Source organism: Histoplasma capsulatum (genome assembly GCF_000150115.1).
Source record: "Histoplasma capsulatum G186AR genomic scaffold supercont2.2, whole genome shotgun sequence".
Classification (NCBI taxonomy): domain Eukaryota; kingdom Fungi; phylum Ascomycota; class Eurotiomycetes; order Onygenales; family Ajellomycetaceae; genus Histoplasma; species Histoplasma capsulatum.
The window spans coordinates 1,214,080-1,235,152 of record NW_025544802.1 but is presented as its reverse complement, the minus strand read 5'-3'; the positions used below and the strand labels follow the sequence as shown (position 1 = coordinate 1,235,152).

Here is a 21,073-nt window from a genome sequence, read left to right as displayed (position 1 = left end):
GAGAAAAGACGACAGGACGTTTTGATGGGCTAAATATTGTATGGTAGGGTTGTGGTGATTTGAGCCCCACGAAAGCTTGGGCCCGTTAGCAAATAACTTTTTGGAGCCGCGTCCACTTTGGTCAACAGCAACTCGTCGTTATCGCAACACATCAACAAGAGAACCTCTTACCCACCCATTTGCACAATGGATGGTCGTGATGAGTTGGATGGCCTGAGGGGTCTCTACCAGGACCTTTCTTCGCTTTCCAGGTCTGCTCTTCCGAACGTCGACAGACTCGTTTTTGAATTGGAAAATACCATTCAAGACTTCAGAAAGCTCCTAGACAAGCCGCCAAAGAAAAGTGAAAGCCGCCAATCCATACTTTCCGGTACTATAAAAGCCTTTCTCTCTTTTTATAATCTGTTTTTACTACAAGCTTTTTCTCTAATTTCATTGCTACATAGGAAAAATCAAGCTTAACGATGTCGAATACGCTGTTAACCAACAATTCCAGCAGGACGTTTTGCAGGTAGCAGATGCCTTAGATGTGGATGAAATAGAGGCAGCCAGTTGCTATATGCAAGCTCAAGATGATTCAAAAAAATTAGACCGCCCACCAGTTATGTGCACAATAATACGCTTTCATGAACGCCGATCGTTTCTTCTCGAATGTCTACGTTTAGTCCTGTTCGAGTCTTTCGAGGTAGAGAGGGAAGGTACCCAAGCGATCATGCAAGAATTTGTTGCAAAAATCCTCGAAATCCAAAACGGCCCATTGCGAAATGCGTCACTCTTCGCTAGAAAATGTATGGATTCTATGGCCGATATCGAAAAGTGGCTGGTTCGTTTGGGCGATCTAGCCCAGAAGGCGTCAATTGTTGGACAAACTCAGGAATCAGATATTGAAATCATAGAATATCAGCGCAGCAGCCTTGGAAAGGAACATGAATCGATTGGCGCAATCCTCTGCTATCTTTTCAAAGGAACTTTCACGAGCTCTGAAGATTTCCGCCTTCTTCTGGACCGACTCAGGAAATTAGATAAATTCGACATGAGCTTGGTTCATTATATCCCAGCAATAATCTCGTCAGTATCTCAGTATGGCTCCCCTGAAGGTTCCGGATCCCTTCGTGATGCAAGATCCCTCCACCAGGCTATTGTACCTTCCAAAGATCCCCAGGACTGGGTTCTGGCACAATTTCATGCTGCTACCACGGCATTCTGGCTTGCTGAATATACTGGTTGGTATTTTGAATCAGGGTCTGGCTCCCCCCTCCAGGGCATTAGCCCCGAAAAAGAGGCTGCAGATCTCTCCAAGTTATTTATCACGGCACTGGACGATGGGGCCCTTGAGTTCATGCTGCAGGTCTGTAGTGGGGTCAGTCAGAACGAGTGGCGCGACCCAGGAAGAATTGAGATGGTTAACCTACTCCTCAAGGATAGTACACCCTTGACAGTGGAGCCAGACTCTTCTTCTCCATATTTTTATGCATTGCTCATGGAGCATTTCGAGATGTTTATAGAATCGCTTATTGCCAATATGCCAGATGCCATCAGAACACTGAAGTCAGAGGAAGACATTCAGCGTTTGGACCAAATAACGGCTCTGCGGGAAGGTCTAACCTCAAACTTACATCGTGGTCCCATTGAAACACGTATGCATTTCGAAACATTGCTTATGATAATAGCATTTGCATTTGAACATAGGGCCGAGGCTTCTCAGGCATTCTGGACAGATCCGGAGGGAAATTTAAATGGATTTCTCCAATGGGCGTCGAAGCGTCAGACGGTTCCTCGGGCCAGCGCCTTCTGCGAGATGCTTTGCTCCATCTCAGAAGGAGAGGAAAATTCTTTATCCGCGCACAAATTCCTCTTAGATGAAGATAAAATATCCTCCACGAAATTTAGGAGATCTGCTTCGATGAGCTGGATTCAGATGATTGATGAACTCCAACTCTATGCTACTAAGGCTACGGAACGGCCTTCAGCGGCACCTCCATCAGTTTTCCGTATTCGAAAACTAGAGCCGGCTGATATAGATGAACCTGAAAGCCCGGTGATGCTCACTTCATATCTGAGACTCATTAGTCACTTGTGTAAACAGAACTCGGAAATCCGGGAATGGATTCTTCAACACCCAACACTGAACCTTGTCAACATTCTTCTAACCCTATGCGACGCCCCCATTCCAGGTCATCTGAGATCCAGCATATTTGTCACTTTACGGTTTCTAATGGTCGACAGGACCTCGCTCCATGGAAACGATATGTGGATTGCGCTTGATCAATGGATTTCCGGTTCGGGGTCCCAAACTTCACCTATCGCTAAAATCTCTCTTCCAACCAATTCCCCCGGATGGAATGAACGGCATGCCTTTCAGAAAATAACAGAAACCTTCGATCAAACATTTTCATTTGTTGAACTACTAGATACGCTAGCATCTCCGCCAATAGATTTGGCAAATTCACAGCTCTCCCTTCCATTTCCTGAGCCATTAGGGTCTTCATATCGAATGCCAGGTATAGAGCCTTATATTGACTTCGTCATTGGTCAAGCACTTGTTACTAGATCTGTCGACATCCAGGAGCACCAGATTCGCCATCTCCAATTAGCTTGTTTCAACTTTATTGTGACATGTCTTGAGAATTTCAACGAAAACCTCATATCCATCGTTAGCGAACATTTCGTTCCGCTCGATTCTGGTATGCGGTCCTCATCCCTGAACACGTACATTCGATTGCATCCATTTGCGAGAGTGATGGAGTGGCTATTTAACGAGGATGTCCTTAAGGCTATATTTGCCGCTGCCCATCAAAATATTGACGAAGTGGCAAGGGCCACGTCGGATTCAATTATCCTTCGATCTCTGCTCCGGAGTATTGACGTTATGAATCTCATTATGGACTACCAATCGACCTATTTTGACGTCGTACGCCCATTAACTAAATCTCAATCTAGGCAATCCACAATTAACGTGGCTAACTCCTCCCTTACATCGTTCGAAGACAGTGTCGTTAACAATCTTCATATAGTCACGGATTTGTGCCTCTATTGCGGTACTGGCCACCCGCAGCTAACTCTCACTTCGCTCGCACTTTTGGAAAAATTATCAAGCTCGCGCAAGTTAAACAAGGCTACTTCATCCACGTTATCTCGTTGGCAGGCGTCAAATCAGATAGTAGAGTTATTGAACACCGATGTCGAGGCGGATCGCATTGCTCGTTCTCTTGCGTCACAAATGAAGCCTGATATACGTGAGCTAGAGAGCGGACCCGAATCTTCCGGTTACCTTATCAAGTTAGGACTTGTAAACTTACTCGACCGGTGTCTTAGTATCAACCCTGAAAAGCCAAATATGGCACACTTACTTCTAGGGTTTTCTTGCCTTGGAAAAACGCTTGATGTCGCAGTAGGAAGTTTGTTCCAGGACCAAATGTCGCTTTTGCATGCAATCATCGAATTTGCCCAGAGCTACCCTGATGGGGTAGATGGAACCATATTGGCCTGGATGGTGCATCTGAAAGAAGCGAGTTTCCGGGTGCTTCGATATCTCTGGTCTTCGAAACTGTCGTCAACTCTCGTTCTTCCAGAACTTCGTTACAGTCGTCTCCTTGTTTCTCTCTTCACAACTCAACCTCCAGTAGGCCCAGAGACACTTTGGAATCATTTCCAAACTTCTGATCCAGAATTTTGGTATTCGGAGTCACCAGCTGCCTTATCAGGATTCCTTAACTATCGAAGCATGCTCTTTGACTATGCCGTCACCGAAATTCGCTCTGTTTCGAGCCACGGTGCCCCTTCTTTGCAAAGGGATACCCTTTCCACCTTGCTGGGAAGCTCCGTCGATGAAAATAACCGAACTTTTAACCACGCCTCCTTCCTCGACCTCTTTGACTTCGCAGATTTGGACATAGAATCCATAAAACCGCCACCCAATTTGAAATTCTATAATGATGTTAACCTGGAGCCATATACCAAGACCCAGGGCGATGGTTCTTTGGTCCTTTATGATCTTGCTACAGTGAAAGAGTTTCTTGACTTCACTAGACAAGATTTACTACAGGCCGGAGTGGCGACCGCTCAAGATGAAGAGCAGCTCTTGGCTGAGCGAGACAACGTATTACTATTTCTCCATGCTAATAACCAAAGTAGAAGAATTCGACTCAATCGGTACTCGGCTGTCCAATCCTGGGCCGAACTTGCAACCACGATCATTGTTACATGCGAGATGGACTCAGGACAAAGGTCGATGTTGATTTTGCATATCTTGCAGGTTATTCTCCCCAAACTCGAAAGTTCCATCGTAGATACTGCTGCAGAGGCCATTGAGTTAGGCCGTTTGGCAGAATCATTGCTGGAGAAGCTTGGTTCTAGTCCTTCCACCCAAATCCCCAACAAGGGAGCTGACATCATCGATGAACGACTCTACCATCTCTTCCAAGCATGTCTTCGTGGGATCCCGCTGGCCCTCGAAAATAGTCCCTTGAGAGAATGTCTTTACAACATTTGTTCACAATATCTTTCGCGCATTACGCGGGATGGATCTAAACACAAGCGCTTTGGAAACCACTCGGAACAAGTTGTCAAGTCTTCGGGTTCATCACTTGTGGAAGTTGTATGTGATGATGCTTATTCGGGACAGGAAACTTGCAGAATATCCGCTCTGCTTCTATTGAATCTGCTTTCTGTTCTTGATCGCCAACAGTCGTCATCGTTGCTCATAGATATGATTGCCCAATCGAACTATCTGGCCATGTTCGTGGATGTTGTCGGGGCGATACCCTCAGAGTTCCGCAATGCACCGGCCAGTGGTACGTTAATGTGCACCTTGTCTCCTGTCCTTCACTTGCCACTTTCTAACATTACATTTTAGAAACCTCACGCCTATTGGTTTACTACGATGCACATCTGTCGCTACTTCAACAACTTTCACAATCACGAATCGGCGCAGAGCGCATATTAGATGCGGGTTTGTTCCAAGCTGTTAAGGAGTCCCAGCTTTTTGCTACTGACCCTGATATCGGAATCGGTAAAATCTCCTTGGTCCTTAAACTGTGACGTAATAACTGACTCCATAACTTGCAGACATCGACAACCCAGACGCTCTTCGGAAATACTATGACCTGCTCCTTGCTGTAATGCGTGTAATTGTATCTGCAGTTTTTGCGCGTGGCTTGCACAACAAGCAATTACTTGACCAGACGCGTATTTTTCTTTCAGGAAATCGACAAAGCATGGTTGGAATATTTAAGCGATATGCAAAGGTTGGTGGGCTGGATGGAGGGGAGGTGAGTGAGACTCTGGAGGATCTAGTTAAATCGTATGTCGCTCTGATTGATGCGGTTGGATTTCTTCAAGTAAGTCCCCCGTTCTTCTTTGTTTTACTGTGCGCTTGCACAGGGAAAGATGCTGATGCTAACTGATTGCCTCAGTTCGAGGAAGAGCAGTCGACTGAAAGGTCAGAGATGATGTTGTTTTCATAGATTTCTGTATGGATTGTATAATAACTCCAGGCCTGCTGATTAGTGCTGTGGAGACAGGATTTAATATAGAAAAATCAAATAAAAAAGTGAAAAAAGTCAAATTTTATACATGATAACTCTGGTGGCTTGTTTTGTTCATCTGTAACTGATTGCTGGCAACCAGCAAAATGACGATTGGTAATAATAATATCATGTAAATTCAGTGCAGATAATTAGCGTTACAACTGTATGCGGTTAATGAACAAAACAATTAAATCATCTCCCATCTCTTCTTTCTCATATCCTTCTATCATCATCCATCAAAGCTTCACAAGTCTGCACAGATCTGTTATATCTGCATTTTGCCCATCATAACCATTCAATCTATCAACCAATTGGAGCCCTCCAGTTATCTCCGTCTGGCGATTCAGGCCAACAACGTCAAAACGGCATCATCCTTTAAGCCTCCCAAACACCTCGAACTGCATTTCCAACCGCGGAGTAGAGGTAACATATTCTCACTATTACCATTATGCCCTTCGTTTGATTTTATCGCGACGGCTAAGATCTGATGTATTTTGGATACCGAATGAGAAAAATAGATGCAGAATTCAATTAGACCTGCACCGAGGGGCGGGAACAAGTCTGTTGGCAAGCGAAAACACCCGGAACAAGAGCCTGAAATCCGCGAGGATCAATCCCGGAAACAGACGACTATTACGGACCTTTTCGAAAACGGCGGGAATAACATATCAAAAAACGGTAGAGGGGAGCTTCTGCCACCTAGCACAAAGCGAGTGAGGCGAGATATATCCCAACCCACAAGCTCTCTCTCAACCTCCGACTCCACCCACCAACCCATTTCAGTTGAGAAAATGTACACATTCCCACAGAACAATACTGATTCGAAATCACCGACTGGTGGAGCTGGATTGAATTCGTCACCGAAATCAAATGGTGCCACTCGCCAGGCCGGATCGCGCGCGTTCAATTACATGACAAGACCCAGCAACTTCACGCCACATACAGGAGCTAAGAAGCTCGTTGTCAAAAATCTACGAGCCATACCACGTTTGGATCAGGATCGATATTTAGAAAAGGTCTGGTCGCAGCTGGACTCCGCTCTGACAGCAGTCCTGGCAGATCAGAAGCCAGAACAGTCGCTTGAGGAGCTATACAGAGGTGCTGAAAATGTATGTCGACAAGGGAATGCTGCGATACTGGCCAAACGACTTCAAAATCGCTGCGAGGAACACGTATCTGGGACTGTCTTAAAAGTGCTATTAGCGAGAGCTGGGGAGTGCAATGATGTTGATATCTTGAGGTCAGTTGAGGAAGCTTGGTCCGCCTGGAATAGTCGTTTGGTATGTGGGTTCTCCTCCCGAGACCAGCTCCATCTGTAATTAATATTGATTACTCGCTGTCCTAGGTTATAATTCGTTCCATTTTCTATTACTTAGACCAATCATTCCTGTTACATTCGGCGGACAATCCAGTCATTTACGAGATGGGCTTAATCCAATTCCGCACGGCGATCTTCTCCAACGATATATTACGACCTCGAATCTTGCAAGGAGCCTGCCAACTCATTGAACTTGACAGGACGGAAGACAATACGGTGGTCGACCCAAATTTACTCAAACGTGCCATCAAACTATTTCATGACCTGGGTGTCTACAAGAAGCATGTTGAACCATGCATGCTTGACGCATCGGAAAAATACATCAGTAGTTGGGCTGGTAATGAAGTTAGTCATTGTGGGCTTGCCACCTATGTGGAAAGATGCCATCTCTTGATCGACCGTGAGATGACTAGATGTGATCTATTCTCGATGGACAGGAGTACTAAACAAAGCATCTCACAAATGCTAGATCGCTATCTAGTTTCTGAACACACCAATATCCTAATTAAAGAAGACGATATCGTCGAACTCCTTAGCAAGAACGATAAATTTGCTCTGGAACAATTATACTCTTTGCTACAACGACAGGACCTAGGGGCCAAAGTGAAACCGGCATTCTCCGCGTATATTATCAAAGAAGGCTCTGCTATCGTATTCGATCAGGAGAATGAAGACAAGATGGTTACCAGACTTTTGAAGTTCAAGGAGAATTTGGATGAAATATGGAAGAGCGCATTTCACAAAAATGAAACACTAGGTCATAGTCTTCGGGAGGCTTTCGAAAAATTTATCAATGAAACGAAACAAACAGGGTCGAATTGGGGTACCGATAATCCAAAGCCCGGTGAGATGATTGCGAAATACGTTGATATGCTACTTAGAGGAGGCGTCAAGGCCATTCAGGGTCTAGCTGAAGAATCAAAAAGCGGGAGCACGGCATTAGTTGATGAGGATGCGGAAATCAACCAGAAATTGGACCAGGTTTTGGATCTTTTCCGTTTTGTCCATGGAAAAGCTGTTTTCGAAGCCTTCTACAAAAACGATCTCGCCCGTCGCCTACTTATGGGTAGAAGCGCTAGTGATGAGGCCGAAAAGAGCATGCTTGCAAGGCTCAGGTCAGGTTCGTTATTGTTACAATCCACAACCAAACTACTGGCAAATAAATTATCTAACTAATTTGGGACCGTCCAGAATGTGGATCGAATTTCACTCATAACCTCGAGTCCATGTTTAAGGACATGGATCTTGCGCGTGATGAAATGGCATCGTATAATGCGCTTCTCGGCCCAAACCGAGATAGATCCAATATAGATCTGAACGTAAACGTCATATCAGCAGCTGCATGGCCATCATACCCAGATGTCCAATTGAAAATACCAAAGGTTATATCCAGCGCGATGGACAGCTTCGAACAGTTCTACAATAACAAGTACAATGGTAGAAAACTTCATTGGAAACACTCTCTTGCGCACTGCCAACTCAAGGCAAAGTTTCCAAAGGGGAACAAGGAAATCGTTGTCAGCTCCTTCCAAGCCGTTGTCCTTCTCCTTTTCAACGATGTGGAGGATGATACCACTTTGTCATATCCAGAAATCAAGGAGGCTACGGGCTTGTGTAAGTCGTGTTTCTTTTTCTTCTCATCTTGCTTTTACGCGAAATCTCCCTCGATTGTCTCGTGTTATCTCTAATCATCTTGCTAATTCCAACCTCCCAATCCCAGCTGATATCGAATTGAAACGAACCCTCCAATCGCTAGCCTGCGCCAAATACCGTGTCTTGACCAAGCGTCCAAAGGGCAGAGACGTCAATGACGACGACACATTTGCCTTCAACCCAAACTTCTCAGACCCCAAGATGCGCATCAAGATCAACCAAATCCAGCTCAAGGAGACTAAACAAGAGAACAAGACTACGCACGAACGTGTAGCGGCGGACCGACACTACGAGACGCAGGCAGCCATCGTTCGAATTATGAAGGCGCGTAAGGTCATCACTCATGCGGAGCTATTGGTGGAAGTGATTAATAAAACGAAGAGCAGAGGTGTACTAGAGCCTGCGGGGATCAAGACTAATATTGAAAAGTGAGTCCAAAAAGGAAGAGGTTCCTGCCCCTCTGGCCTTTTCCAGCTGCTTGTCATTCTCTATTACCAGGAAAAAACTAGTGATACTGATTTTCACTACATCATGCAGACTCATCGAAAAAGATTATATAGAAAGGGAAGAGGGAAACAAGTATCGATACCTAGTTTGAAATGGATATGCAGGGTTTTTCTTTTCCTTTTTCTTTTTCTCATTACATCATATGGGCAAATATCTATGTGAGAATTTCATTTTCATTGTGGATACCGAGTCAACCAAAATCTATTCTTCATCCAATTTCCTCTACCCCATATCTATTTTGTACTTCCCGTCATTTGAACTCCCACGTTTTTATGCGACTCATAACCTTTTTTGAAGCATGTAGAGACGTATTTTTAACAAAGGAAGAAGCAAAGGAACGATGAACCTCGTGTTTGTTAATGACGCGCAATGATGACGACCCCCTTTCCCCTTCTTTCCCTTTTTTTTCCTTCTCTCTCTCTCTCTTTTTTTTTTTCTTGTTTTTTTGTTCTTCGCTGCTATTCATTTGTTGCCCATAAAAGGGAAAGCATGATGAAAATGAGGGCTCTTGTGGGAAGTGTTTGAGAAAAGGTGTGATTTCAAAAGAAGTAGGATGTTGAAAACCCTCAGATGTGTTCATCGTTTGCTGCAACACTCGCCCCCCCTCCCTCAAAAATTTCCCCTTGTGTCGTTTTGGGTTTTTCCCTACTTTCATCCCATTCCCTTCCCCCTTCCCCATTCTTCATTCCCAGCATGTCCCAGGTAGAAATTTTCCCCAACGAACTGCGTACAAACATTACCCAACCGTCCATGTATTGTACAGTGCATGATGAATATTTCAGATCCAATAGATCAAATACTGATGGCAGCTGATAACCGACTCTCTTTCCAGCATCTACCTGCGAGAATATATATACGTATATATACATTTACACATCTGGGTAACCCTTTTAGTTTCCTCCCACTATTACATGGCTCTCCTTTCCTTTCTTCGGTTTTCCCTCATTCCATCGATTGACCTACAGGCAGGAGCTGCTGGATGGCGATGTTAACTATATTACATATTACCCGCGCAAGATAAGCGAGGCATGACTGGCACGAAGCCCAATACGCAATTGACAAAATGTACCCACTGAGCTTGAATTTTATGAGCCAGCTTCTATATTTAATATCTCTTATCATCACAAGATTTGAAAAGTGGAGGTGGACAACGCCAACGAGAAAAGGACCGGGAGAAAGGAAGGGCGAATAGAACAAGCCAGATTGTCAGCCATTCGTCATTGTCACTTCTACCGCCCTGCTACTTTGCACACTGTCATCTCCCGTCTTGTTTCTGTAGGCTGCAAGGTGTTTATTCCTTCAAAGCGGCTAGAGGGCGCGCAAAGAAGTTCACAATGGAGCCTTGGAGTAAGGCCATATGTGGCTCACGCCTGCTGGCCAGAGACTCAGAAGTTGGGTTGTTCCAGGGGCTGCAAAAGATCCAATTTTTGACTTGGCCTTGCAGGAGAAGAAGTTCTTTTATGGATCTGTCAATTATGCGGGCTTCTAGAGCTGTTCCATGCACCAGGAATAGTACTTAACGGTATTCCGGCAGGAGTCTTGTGTCAATCACAGAGTACAAGGCCATGGCATCAAATATGCAGTGCTTGTCAGGAAGCTCTGTTTTGCTTGCCTTCCTTGATATCCATATGCTTTTTGCTGCTGGTGTATCAAACCCAGGCTCTTACTTCCTTTTTGCTCCTAGCGACCATTCATACAGCTCATGCTGCCAATTGAGAGTACAATGCAGCTCGGCCGAGAATCATTCGCACCCGACATCGGTCCATTGAAGCGCTCAATCGATAAGAAATCAAATACAACAAATATGTAAGGTCGGTCCCCCCACCAAACGCGGGAGCCGTACCATACCTGACAATACAGACCAAGTCGCTGAAAAATACCGGCAATGAACAGAACCGCCGTGCCAAGACTCGGCATCCCCACGTCTTACCGGTGCAGACAAACTTGAGGCGCAGATGCAATAACCATTCGCGGCATAGGACCATTGGGAAAGACAATTGTGGTCACCTAAGCCTGCGAGACTGTGTAGAAACGAGGTATGGAATGCTAAACACAATTGCGAAAAATCTCTTTTTTGTACTGCCTGTGTTTGAGGTTACCGTACCATACAGCAATTCCACGCGCTCTGGTTGTTTAGGACCCCGCCCTGAGAAACATGGATTGGGAGGAGAGTAGTGTGGGGGACCAGGTGCGGTGCAGCAGCTCCATAAATGTACACAAGTCCTCCGAGATCAGGGTAAGTCAGTGAGAGAGTTCCTGTGTGAATCAGCTGTGGTTGGATCTGACTGTTGATATCCGACTACGGTTATATAGGCGTGCTCCCCCCTTGCCGCTTGCGGTCTTTTATCACCGGCTCATTTTTTAATACCCCTGACCTTTTCTTTCCAATACTTGTGTGTCTGGTTCTTCTCTTGCCTGTGCTGCAAATTCGGATGCCCTCCGCTGTTACTACTGTTCTTTGCCTGCGTCATCGCCTAGAGATTGCAAGCAATTCGTTGCCCCTCATATCGAGAGCAGAGCAAATCATTATCTCCCTCTACCTTCAAAATGCAGAGTATGTCGCTTTTCATTCTACGGGTGGACGATCAGTGCACGATCAGTGCAATGTATCTCTTTTATACCAGGACATGATTACAATTCTAACATCCTCTTGCTCTCTCGCAGCTAAACACTTCTTCTCCGATCCCATAGAGATCGTCAACTCCGCCCTCGCATCCCTAACCCTCACAAACCCCTCCCTCGCATTCGATCGTCCCAACAAGATCATATATCGCCGCCCTACCCCAGAATCCGCTACAACCCCCAAAGTCTCCATCGTCTCTGGCGGCGGTTCGGGCCATGAACCTGCCTTTGCTGGCTTCGTGGGTAAGGGCCTCCTGACCGCAGCCGTGGCTGGTACTATATTCGCTTCTCCTTCTGCTGAGCAAGTCAGGACTGCCGTTATGGAGCGCATTGAAACATCCAAGGGTGTCTTCGTGATTGCCGTGAACTATACCGGTGACGTCATGAATTTTGGGATGGCGACGGAGAAGGCGAAAGCCGCGGGCATCAAGGCTGAGTTCTTTGCCATTGGTGACGATGTCGGAGTTGGGAGAACAAAAGGCGGCAGGGTTGGCAGGAGAGGTATTGGCGGTAGTATTCTGGTGTTGAAGATTGCTGGTGCCCTTGCAGAGTCCGGGTAAGTTACGAAACCGAGTTACCAAGTTTTTGGCAACGTTGATTGACAGTATACGTTTAATAGTTCGTCTTTGGACGATGTATATCGAATCTCGCAGCTAGCTGCAGCGAACATTGTCTCCCTCGGGGCTTCTCTCGAACATGTCCATGTTCCTGGACGAGGAATCCCAGACACCAATTCCGACGAAATGATACCCCATGATGAAATTGAAGTAGGAATGGGAATCCACAATGAACCAGGCTCTGACCGAATCAAAGCTACCGGAGAGGAGCTGATCAAGCGCATGCTTGTCCAGCTACTGGATCAAAATGATAAGGATCGTGCATTCCTGAAATACTCCGCATCGGACGAATTCGTCCTGCTCATCAACAACCTTGGGGCTGTAAGCACCCTCGAGTTATCCGCGGTGACGTCTGAGGTCACTGCTCAGCTGGCGCGAGATTACTGCATCAAACCTGTCCGCATAATCCAGGGGGCCTTCCTGACCAGTCTCAATGGAGTTGGGTTCAGCATCTCACTCCTTAGACTCGTTGACACCGGCCTTGGGCCTGGGAAATCGCTCCTCGACCTTCTGGATTCCCCCTCTGAAGCCGTTGGCTGGTCAGCCCCTGTGGCAACTTCGACCTGGGAAAACCGATCAGAGGCTACATATGACACCAAGAAAGCTGTCGTAGCGGAAGAAACCCCGTCCAACCTCCAACGTACGTTCTGTAACCTCCCTCCCTTCTTCCACTAACTACTAACCCATCAATCCCCAGTTGATCCCACCATCCTCAAAAAAGTCCTAACATCTGGTCTTAACCGCGTAATCGACGCCGAACCACTCATAACGAAATACGACACCATCGTCGGCGATGGCGACTGCGGCATCGGTCTCAAGCGTGGCGCCCAGGCCATCCTCTCCTACCTTGATGCGCCTCCCACCCCTCTCACATACGACCTCGTCACCTCCCTCCACAAAATCATCACCATCGTCGAAAACACCATGGACGGCACCAGTGGCGCCGTCTACGCCATCTTCCTCAACGCCCTCGCGCACGGCCTCCGCGAACAGGCCCCAGGATCAGCTCCTAAGCCCGTTACCCCGAAGGTGTGGTCTGCTGCGCTGCATCATTCACTGCGCGCGCTGGGGAAGTACACCCCAGCGCAGGTTGGTGATAGGACGCTGATCGACGCGCTCGCGCCGTTTATTACCACACTGGCGGAGTCTGGGGATCTGGGAGCAGCCGTGAAGGCCGCGGAGGATGCGACGGAGGCGACGAAGCATATGAAAGCAAGTTTGGGGCGGGCTGTGTATGTGGGTGGTGAGGAGGAGTGGATTGGCAAGGTGCCGGATCCAGGGGCATTTGGCCTGGCGCAGTTCTTGAGGGGTGTTGCGGATGCGGTGTAAATGTCGAGTAGCTATGATGTGGTGCTTTCATTTTTCTTCTCTTTTCTTTTTTTTTTCTTTTTTTTTTTTTTAAGTAAATGTTAACGCTTGATGATGAGTGTATATTTTGGTGATATTTTCATATTGGATTTTTAAAAGTGTAGGTAAATTAAATAAATGATGCGTTTTGGTGAATGTTAAGATATAACTACGGCCTACTCCTTTCCTGTATCACTCATATATACGTATGTACGTCTTTTCTTCGAGCCTAATGATCGCGGAATCTCGTCCTGGCTATGCGATAATTTAATCGAGCCACCCCTGAAAATACGAGTGATACATGAAAGAAATTGTTAATTGGGAGAACATGTTTATATATACATATATATTGCAGACGGGATTTACTACATAAAGTTCCTCTATCAACTCTCTTCGGATCCCTTATGATTTCGCTAGAAGAGAGCATTGAGCATGAAGTGCAGGGCATGGTTGAATTTGATTTTAGCGCGGATAAGATTATTCGCTTGGTCAATAAATTGTTAAAAAGGTGAAATCGAATGCGCGCTTCATAGGATCCTCATATTTGATGTGGGGTCAATCCGCTACTAAAGTCACTCAATACATGTTCCATCATAGGAGCATAAGTTATGCGCTAGCAGTTTGGGGAAAGGAGATATGACCATTTTGCTCACATTTCCATGAATGAAGGGGGTGGAATTGGAAGTTATCCTCCGCATGTGCTTTGTTGCTGCCTGCCTGAGAAGTTATAGGGATTAGATGCCTTCCAAAGCTGCTCTCAGAGTGGGTGTTGTGTGAATACCTTATGGTGGTTAAACGAGTGGCAAGCGTAATTTTAGGCGGACATGACGAGATGTGAGGGAACAAATCAGGCGTAGATAGGGTTGAACGGTTATTTATCTTCCGCGTTTATTTAAATAGAAAAATTAAAAGAAACATGTGAAGGAACACTGTTATTGTATAATTCTTTCCTTCCCCACCAGCCGGTAGATTTTTATTATTCATCCATTTCCTTATCGCGCCTTGCATCTTTTGAAACATTGAATAGAAAGAAAAAAGTAGATGTGTGGGGAATACTGCGAGCAAAAAGCCCCCGGACGCCAGACGAATGAAAGCAAAGTTTTAGAATTTTTGTGTCGATCGGGTTCGTTACATGATTATAAAAAAAAAATCAATCAATCAATCCGAGAAATTGAGAGAGATGGCATATTATTCTTCGTATTCCGGCTGATTTGATGTGTAGTAGATGGCGCGAGGAGCACACGACTCCATGCGGAAAGGAGAAGAGTGAACCCCCCGGCAAGATCCATGTCGATGTTGACTTGCGAACTCAAGAACACGGCATGAATATCAAGGCTTGCAATTTGGTGAAAGCCAGAATGCAATAGGTCTGGGTGATGCCATTTTCTCTTAATGTAATGTCTTGTGACCATGGAGAAGCCGTAAACGTTTGGTGGTATGTATTATTCAACTCAACAGAACTAGGATAACAGAGTCTCCTCGTAGGAACCTATAATGGAAGCAAGCATGAAAAGTTAGCAGGCGGGCCTAGATAACATCTCGTGAGCCGTGTATGCATCATCATGGATTCGGACATACATTTTGCTGACAAAGCGATCCTTGTTGACGCCTTTGCCCTTTCCACCTTTTGGTTTCTCTGTCCACATTTCCTTCACATTCTCCAAGACCATGTTGCAGTGTCTGTCAAACGCCTTGACTCTGGCTAGTAACTTGCGGTTATTGCGACATGAGATCAAGACTTGTGCATGAGAACGCGTTGCGGTTTGGAGGATAGACAGAGGACCGGAGGTGAGCTCATGTTCTTCCAGTATCGAAACCTCGTATTCGCTGCAGAGATGGAAGCGGAAATGCAAAGTTAGTTTATAGGCATGGGATAGCATAGGACAAGGGCGCATCAGGATGGATGCCAAGGAATGGATGTGAAAGATGAGGGTGATTGCGTGGAAAAAAAGTGCGGAATGGCACAGGGAAAGAAACGATGATGTGGCAGTAAAGGAACACCTAAGGCGACGTCATTTACTACTTACGTGAGTTCACTTCGAGGCTTGTTAAGAAGGTCTCTGTGGGAGTACCGAGAGTTATCACGTTAGCCCATGCTCAATCAAAAAGAGAAAATATAACCAGGATGCATCAAAAGGTGTGGTGCAGCCAACACAAGTATGACTCATGCGGGGAAAAGGTGGGGCCCGAAAGAAACTGCTTACTGGATCTTGGTGTCGGACATGGCGGGAGATGGCTATAAAAGGGAGCTGGAGGGAACGTCGGCGGCGTCAAGAATTGAATCTCGACATGCCTGGCTGAGATATTGCGACTTTCGGTGATGAGGTTGGATGCTGCCTGATGCAGCCTAGCGTCGGATATTTGTTTGTGCTGTCCGCGCGAGCCAAGATCATATGTTCTTGGCATGATTAGCTAAGCATTCTGTATGCGACCGCGTCAAATTGCCGGTTACGTGCTGCTTCACGTCGTCTCTTTTGCTTCCCGTCTTCTTGTCGTCGTGCCGAACCTCACGTCCTCTTGCAATTGTTGCCTTGTTCAACAATTCGGGGCGGCGAGGATCTCGTTTGTTCTTCTTCTTCCTCTTCAATTGACATCTTGTTCGTAACTTTTTATCGTTTATTTTAAGCTCCCCCAGTTCATATCCCGCACTTCCCAACGCGGCTCTGTTTTGCTCAATCAGAGCTTCCAATTCACCTTAAATCATTTTAACAAACATTCCCTCCTCCCTCGGTGTTCACTGCATGGGCACTGCTGTCTCTGTTATCATCGATACTACCATCCTGTACTAATAACTAAATCGCGTCAACTACTTCCTGCTTCTCAACATTTCCGAACACGACGTGACGTGACGGCAGTTGCAGTTTTCGTGTTGACTGGGCGGTGGATCCCCAACCACCGACACAAAAGCAAACGTTATTAGAAGCTGCAGCACCACTTTCTTAGTCTGCAAGTTTGTAGTTTCTGGCCTCAGCTCACTGCCGTTTGATATGGCGTCCGAAGATGGGATCTCGGTCCGCCAGATGAGACGTATGTTTACCATGGCTATTCTTCTCTCCATCGACGGGTATTCATGTCTAACCAAAAATTCATTATATAGTCAAGGTCCTTTACACATTCGACAGCGAGAACAAAACAAATTGTCTGGCTCGATGGCCCCACCTCATCGACATCCAAACAGCTTATATAGATGAGGAGACCCAGGTCGGGGTCATTGAGCTGAAGACGTGTATACAGGCTATTGTTTCTGCTAGGTATGGAGCAATAACCCACTTATCCAGGTCAAGGGCTAATGGAAATTGTCTCGATTTTCTACAGCCCGGAGTTAGTTGCTAGGCTTGGTCGAGATTATACGATTTACGCATACGATTATTCTGAGTACGAGACGCCGTTGGTTGGGCAGGGAATGCTCTCATGGGTGTTGGCTTCTGCCTCACCGACTCCTGATGCTCCGGCACATCAGTCGAAAACGATGGTTACTGGGCGTGTTTGCAAGAATGTTTTTGGCCTTTTCTCGAAGGGAGGACAAGAAACCCTCGAAGTCAAACTGCGACTCGTCCCTGTCCCAACAATCTACCAGAACGAATACCTGAACAGCATGCATAAGTATCGGGAGTCGAGCCATGCAATTCCACAAGAGTTTGATGCTCAATCTTGGGCAAACTTTGTTCAATCCAATCCTGGCCTCCTAGCCTCAGGTGGCTCCGGTTCTGCCCCGCCTCCTTCAGACAATGGGCTGTCGCCAGTGGACAGATCCGGAATTGATCGACTCCACCAGATGCTGAGCGAAGGCTCAACTCCAAGAGACTTTTCGAATATTGCCACTACAGAACCTGTTCGTGCCGAATCTCCTGCTCATTCAACTCGCGCTACACCAAGTCGAACTTCTACTCCTGGCCTAACAAGGACCGATAGCCAACATCAAAAGAGACCTTCTGGGGATGCATTTCGTCCATTGTCACGGGCATCTGGCTATGATACGGACTCTCGTCGACGGGCACCTCCTTATATGGGTCGGCGAGATTCAACTTTCTCTGGATATGGGAGTGGTGACGAAGTAAATGAGGCCCCCGCGCCCAAGAGGGCTAAATTGTTAAGGGCGGATTTTCTTGACAAAGCTCACATGAACATAGAAAGGCAGCCTGGCTCCCTTCGTGTTGCAGCAAGTACCGCCGCATCCGTACGCATCCACCGTCCCATGGCCATGAACCCAGCGGCTGCTCGAGCTCAGGCATCTAACGACGACCCTGTCCGCCCACCAACTCCCATTCCCAGGGTTGCCACTGGTGCCACTCGTCCCATCCGCCCACCACTCAGCAATCTTCGCCGTGAGTCATCCAGTGCCAGCCAAGCCCCGTATACCTCACCATATGCTCACCCTCCCGAGGCTGCTGTCACGTCGCCTGAAGATGTTCGATATGGAAATGCCATCGATACGCCTTTCAATATGCCATCATCTCCTCCAGTAATGGAAAACATGTATCCTCAAACATCTAGTCCCCTTCTTCCGCCTCTTCCTGATCACGACTCGGGTTTTATGAGCAGTAATTTGGATTCAATTCTCGACGATAATTGCATTGGTATCACCCTCGATGAACAGGATACCTCCACTGGCCAAGTGAGGGAGACACAGGCCAACCCTGAGAAGGAAAACTTAAATTTGCCATCTCATAACATTTCCCAGATGCGTACAAACCAAAACAGCAGTTTTCCGATGAGTGACAGTGTAGTTGATGCCACCACCAATGAGCCACCTCCCGCCTTACCACCCCCACCGAGAAGACTAACTGGGTCCCGTCCTTCTTCGCGTGCTAGCATTAGGCAAAATTCGAAACCTCTTGCCCCTGCTCCCATCTCCCAGAGCGAAGCAGAAAGACTCAGCCGCCAGGCAATTCCCGCTAGCGACCCTGTGCACCCTGCACAAACCTCGCAGCAACAAACCCAGCCATGGAATGGCCCAATGAGTGACTTTCCGACCGCTACTACCCCTGCTCCAATAGCTACGGATGACGTAAAAGTACGAAGCGGAGCAGGGGCCAGAAGAACCAAACAAGTTCAAGCACGACTGGAGCAATGCATACGTCAAGGTACTGTTCCACCCTATTGTGAAAATTGTGGGGCAATTGAAACACCTACCTGGAGACGAGCTTGGTCGAAAGTTATCCAAGGCAGCGCTCAAGATGCAGATTCCTACGAAGATGATCCTTCCATGCTCTTCTGGCGTCCAGAGGAATTTGCTTCGGATGGGAAAACTGTCATAGCTTTCAAGCAATTTAAAAAGTCGTTGGCAGATCACGATAAGGATTTTGTTCAACTCTTACTATGCAACCGTGAGTATAAAAAAAATGTTCTTTTGGCTGTTTTTTTTTTTTTTTTCAAGAACTTAGCTAACGATACATAGCATGTGGCTTATGGCTCCATAAATTCAAAACAATGCGTCCGGAAAATAAATGGAACAAACAACCCCCAAAGGATAAGGGGAAACGACAAACGAGAAGAACCAAACCCCCTACTGGCACTTCGACGAGATCCTCTCGTAGCAAAGCCCTAGCTTCAAAGCGAAGCGAATCATCTCCTGGACCCACAGACGCCTCTTCGCCAGCCGGTGAAGAAGCAACCACTCCTGCCGAGAATGGGAACGGTACGCCTGCAGCTAATGCTGCAGATGCGCCATCCCTATGTCGGTCTATCAGCCGGCGGGCGAATAGCGAAGAGCCGCCCAAGTCTGCCCATAAACGCGAAAATCGATGGCGGGAGGAAGATGCAAGAAAGGCTTTACATCGTGCAATTCAATCTAGCCCAGCTCGCAACATGGAAGGCCGAACTCTGCCCTTTATGGAGGCGAATCTTACACCTAAACCCGTTCGCAGGTCTCTATTCCCTCCGTCCAAGGATGGGGACACCATGAAGACCCTTACTGATGCATCGATCAATGTGATACGAAGAAGCCCGCGGGTTGCGTCCAAGCAATCGAAACTGACCCCTACCAGAGAAGGCGCTACCGCACGAGTGAACGATGGCCTTGATGCGCTTTTTGTGTGCAGCGACACTGAAAATGATCCATTACCATTCCCAGGTAGCCCTACGCCGAAACAAAATAAAAATAGAGGTGTTATTTTAACACCAACTAAAAATATTAATCCAAATGTGAATTCGGGCAACTCAACGGACGGTTCTAAGAAAGGAGTTGTGAATCCCTCGCCCTCGAAATTGATTGCCGAAGAACTTGAACGTGCAGGCCAGGAGGGATCAAGGCTAACCCCCCGCGCTTATCGGATAAACAATCTTTTTAAAGATGACATTAGTGCACTACAGAAAAGTCCAGGGCTGCGGAGTTTTGAATCCATCGGAGGCCTTGTTTTGGATATCTTTGACTCAGACGAAGACTCTGTCACCCAAACCGACTCGTTTTACCCGTTCGTTCCACCGGATTATGAAACCGGCGGCAACTGGGCGGACTGGGCTGCTGAAACTAGCATTTCTCCAAGGACTGCAGAGTCTATGGGTGCTGCTGCTGCAGGTCAGGAACAGGGCAACCGCGCCATCTCATCAAGCCAGCAGTTAACCGGGGGCCATACATCGGCACTGCCAGAGTCCGACTTATTGCATATTGACCCCGACGATCCAGTTTTGAGAAGCCTACTGCTTGACCCAAACTTAAATTTCCATGGAAACCTAGATGACCAATCTACTGCTGTTGATGGTTCGAATATTTTTGATATGTCCATGGCAGGTTCAGATATATTAAATGCGCAGCCTAAAGGGAATGATTGTGCAGAAAACAATGAGGCTGCTGTCGCGTGTGCTATTTTGCAAGAAACCAATGACAAGACTCCTGTTAATGATTCCGGTGCATCAAACACACAGGAAGCTAGCTAGATGGATACATGTGGCTAATTGTTTAACTTCTGATGTTATTTGAGAAGGGTGATGTAACGTCGTTTTTTCTATCATTGTTTGTTGTTTTGCACGTATGCATGTTGAAAATACCCCGTTCTTTCCGAGTACATGACTCGTGTCAGGCCAGCATTTGGCTCTTTGAATTCGAATTCCTTCATTATTAGTGCCGCGTTCGACTTTCCAACCACTTTTTACGAAAATGTTTACGATCGATTTTTTTCGCGTTATGATTCCGTTGGATAACACCTAGGGATGAGATTAAACACACAAAAGTCTCCACAATCATTAGTATGTTTGTTTTGTGCTGTAAATAATATATGTGTGTTGGTGGAAGGCATGAGCGAAAGGGGTGAGGGGCAGATTAATTCCACGACTATGTGGTTGAATTACTTTATTCCGAGAGTAAATTATCAGCTCATGAAACAAGAATAATTCATCACGCATGTATTCATTCAGCGTCTGTCTTTTCCACCAATCTCCAACAAAGGCAAATCAAGAGAACCGCATAAAATGTTATATGATAGGAAATGGCCAACCAAGGGAAACTCCATGCAAAGAGAGACCTAGCGAAAGCGATGCCTGTG

General features: G+C 46.5%; 4 protein-coding genes across 4 annotated transcripts; 3 read left to right on the top strand and 1 right to left on the bottom strand.

Moving 5' to 3' along the window:
- Positions 1–186: 186 nt before the first annotated feature.
- Positions 187–8,931, top strand: HCBG_01636 (Cullin; the record flags this gene model as incomplete). Its single annotated transcript, XM_045428685.1, has 11 exons — positions 187–343; positions 447–4,597; positions 4,688–4,793; positions 5,068–5,339; positions 5,415–5,440; positions 5,846–5,951; positions 6,047–6,808; positions 6,874–7,183; positions 7,316–7,966; positions 8,038–8,460; positions 8,567–8,931. 11 exons carry the CDS (start codon positions 187–189, stop codon positions 8,929–8,931), a joined length of 7,329 nt encoding a protein of 2,442 aa, XP_045290471.1.
- Positions 8,932–11,553: 2,622 nt separating this feature from the next.
- Positions 11,554–14,064, top strand: HCBG_01635 (dihydroxyacetone kinase; the record flags this gene model as incomplete). The annotated part of the gene is made up of 4 exons (XM_045428684.1): positions 11,554–11,560; positions 11,671–12,184; positions 12,248–12,885; positions 12,943–14,064. The coding sequence occupies 4 exons, from the start codon at positions 11,554–11,556 to the stop codon at positions 13,572–13,574; spliced, it is 1,791 nt and encodes a 596-aa protein (XP_045290470.1).
- Positions 14,065–14,590: 526 nt separating this feature from the next.
- On the bottom strand, positions 14,591–15,816 carry HCBG_01634 (small nuclear ribonucleoprotein Sm D2; the record flags this gene model as incomplete). The annotated part of the gene is made up of 4 exons (XM_045428683.1): positions 14,591–15,081; positions 15,171–15,419; positions 15,620–15,652; positions 15,797–15,816. 4 exons carry the CDS (start codon positions 15,814–15,816, stop codon positions 15,039–15,041), a joined length of 345 nt encoding a protein of 114 aa, XP_045290469.1.
- A 763-nt stretch (positions 15,817–16,579) lies between these two features.
- Positions 16,580–20,651, top strand: HCBG_01633 (uncharacterized protein; the record flags this gene model as incomplete). The annotated part of the gene is made up of 4 exons (XM_045428682.1): positions 16,580–16,619; positions 16,690–16,843; positions 16,908–18,919; positions 18,991–20,651. 4 exons carry the CDS (start codon positions 16,580–16,582, stop codon positions 20,466–20,468), a joined length of 3,684 nt encoding a protein of 1,227 aa, XP_045290468.1.
- Positions 20,652–21,073: the final 422 nt, after the last annotated feature.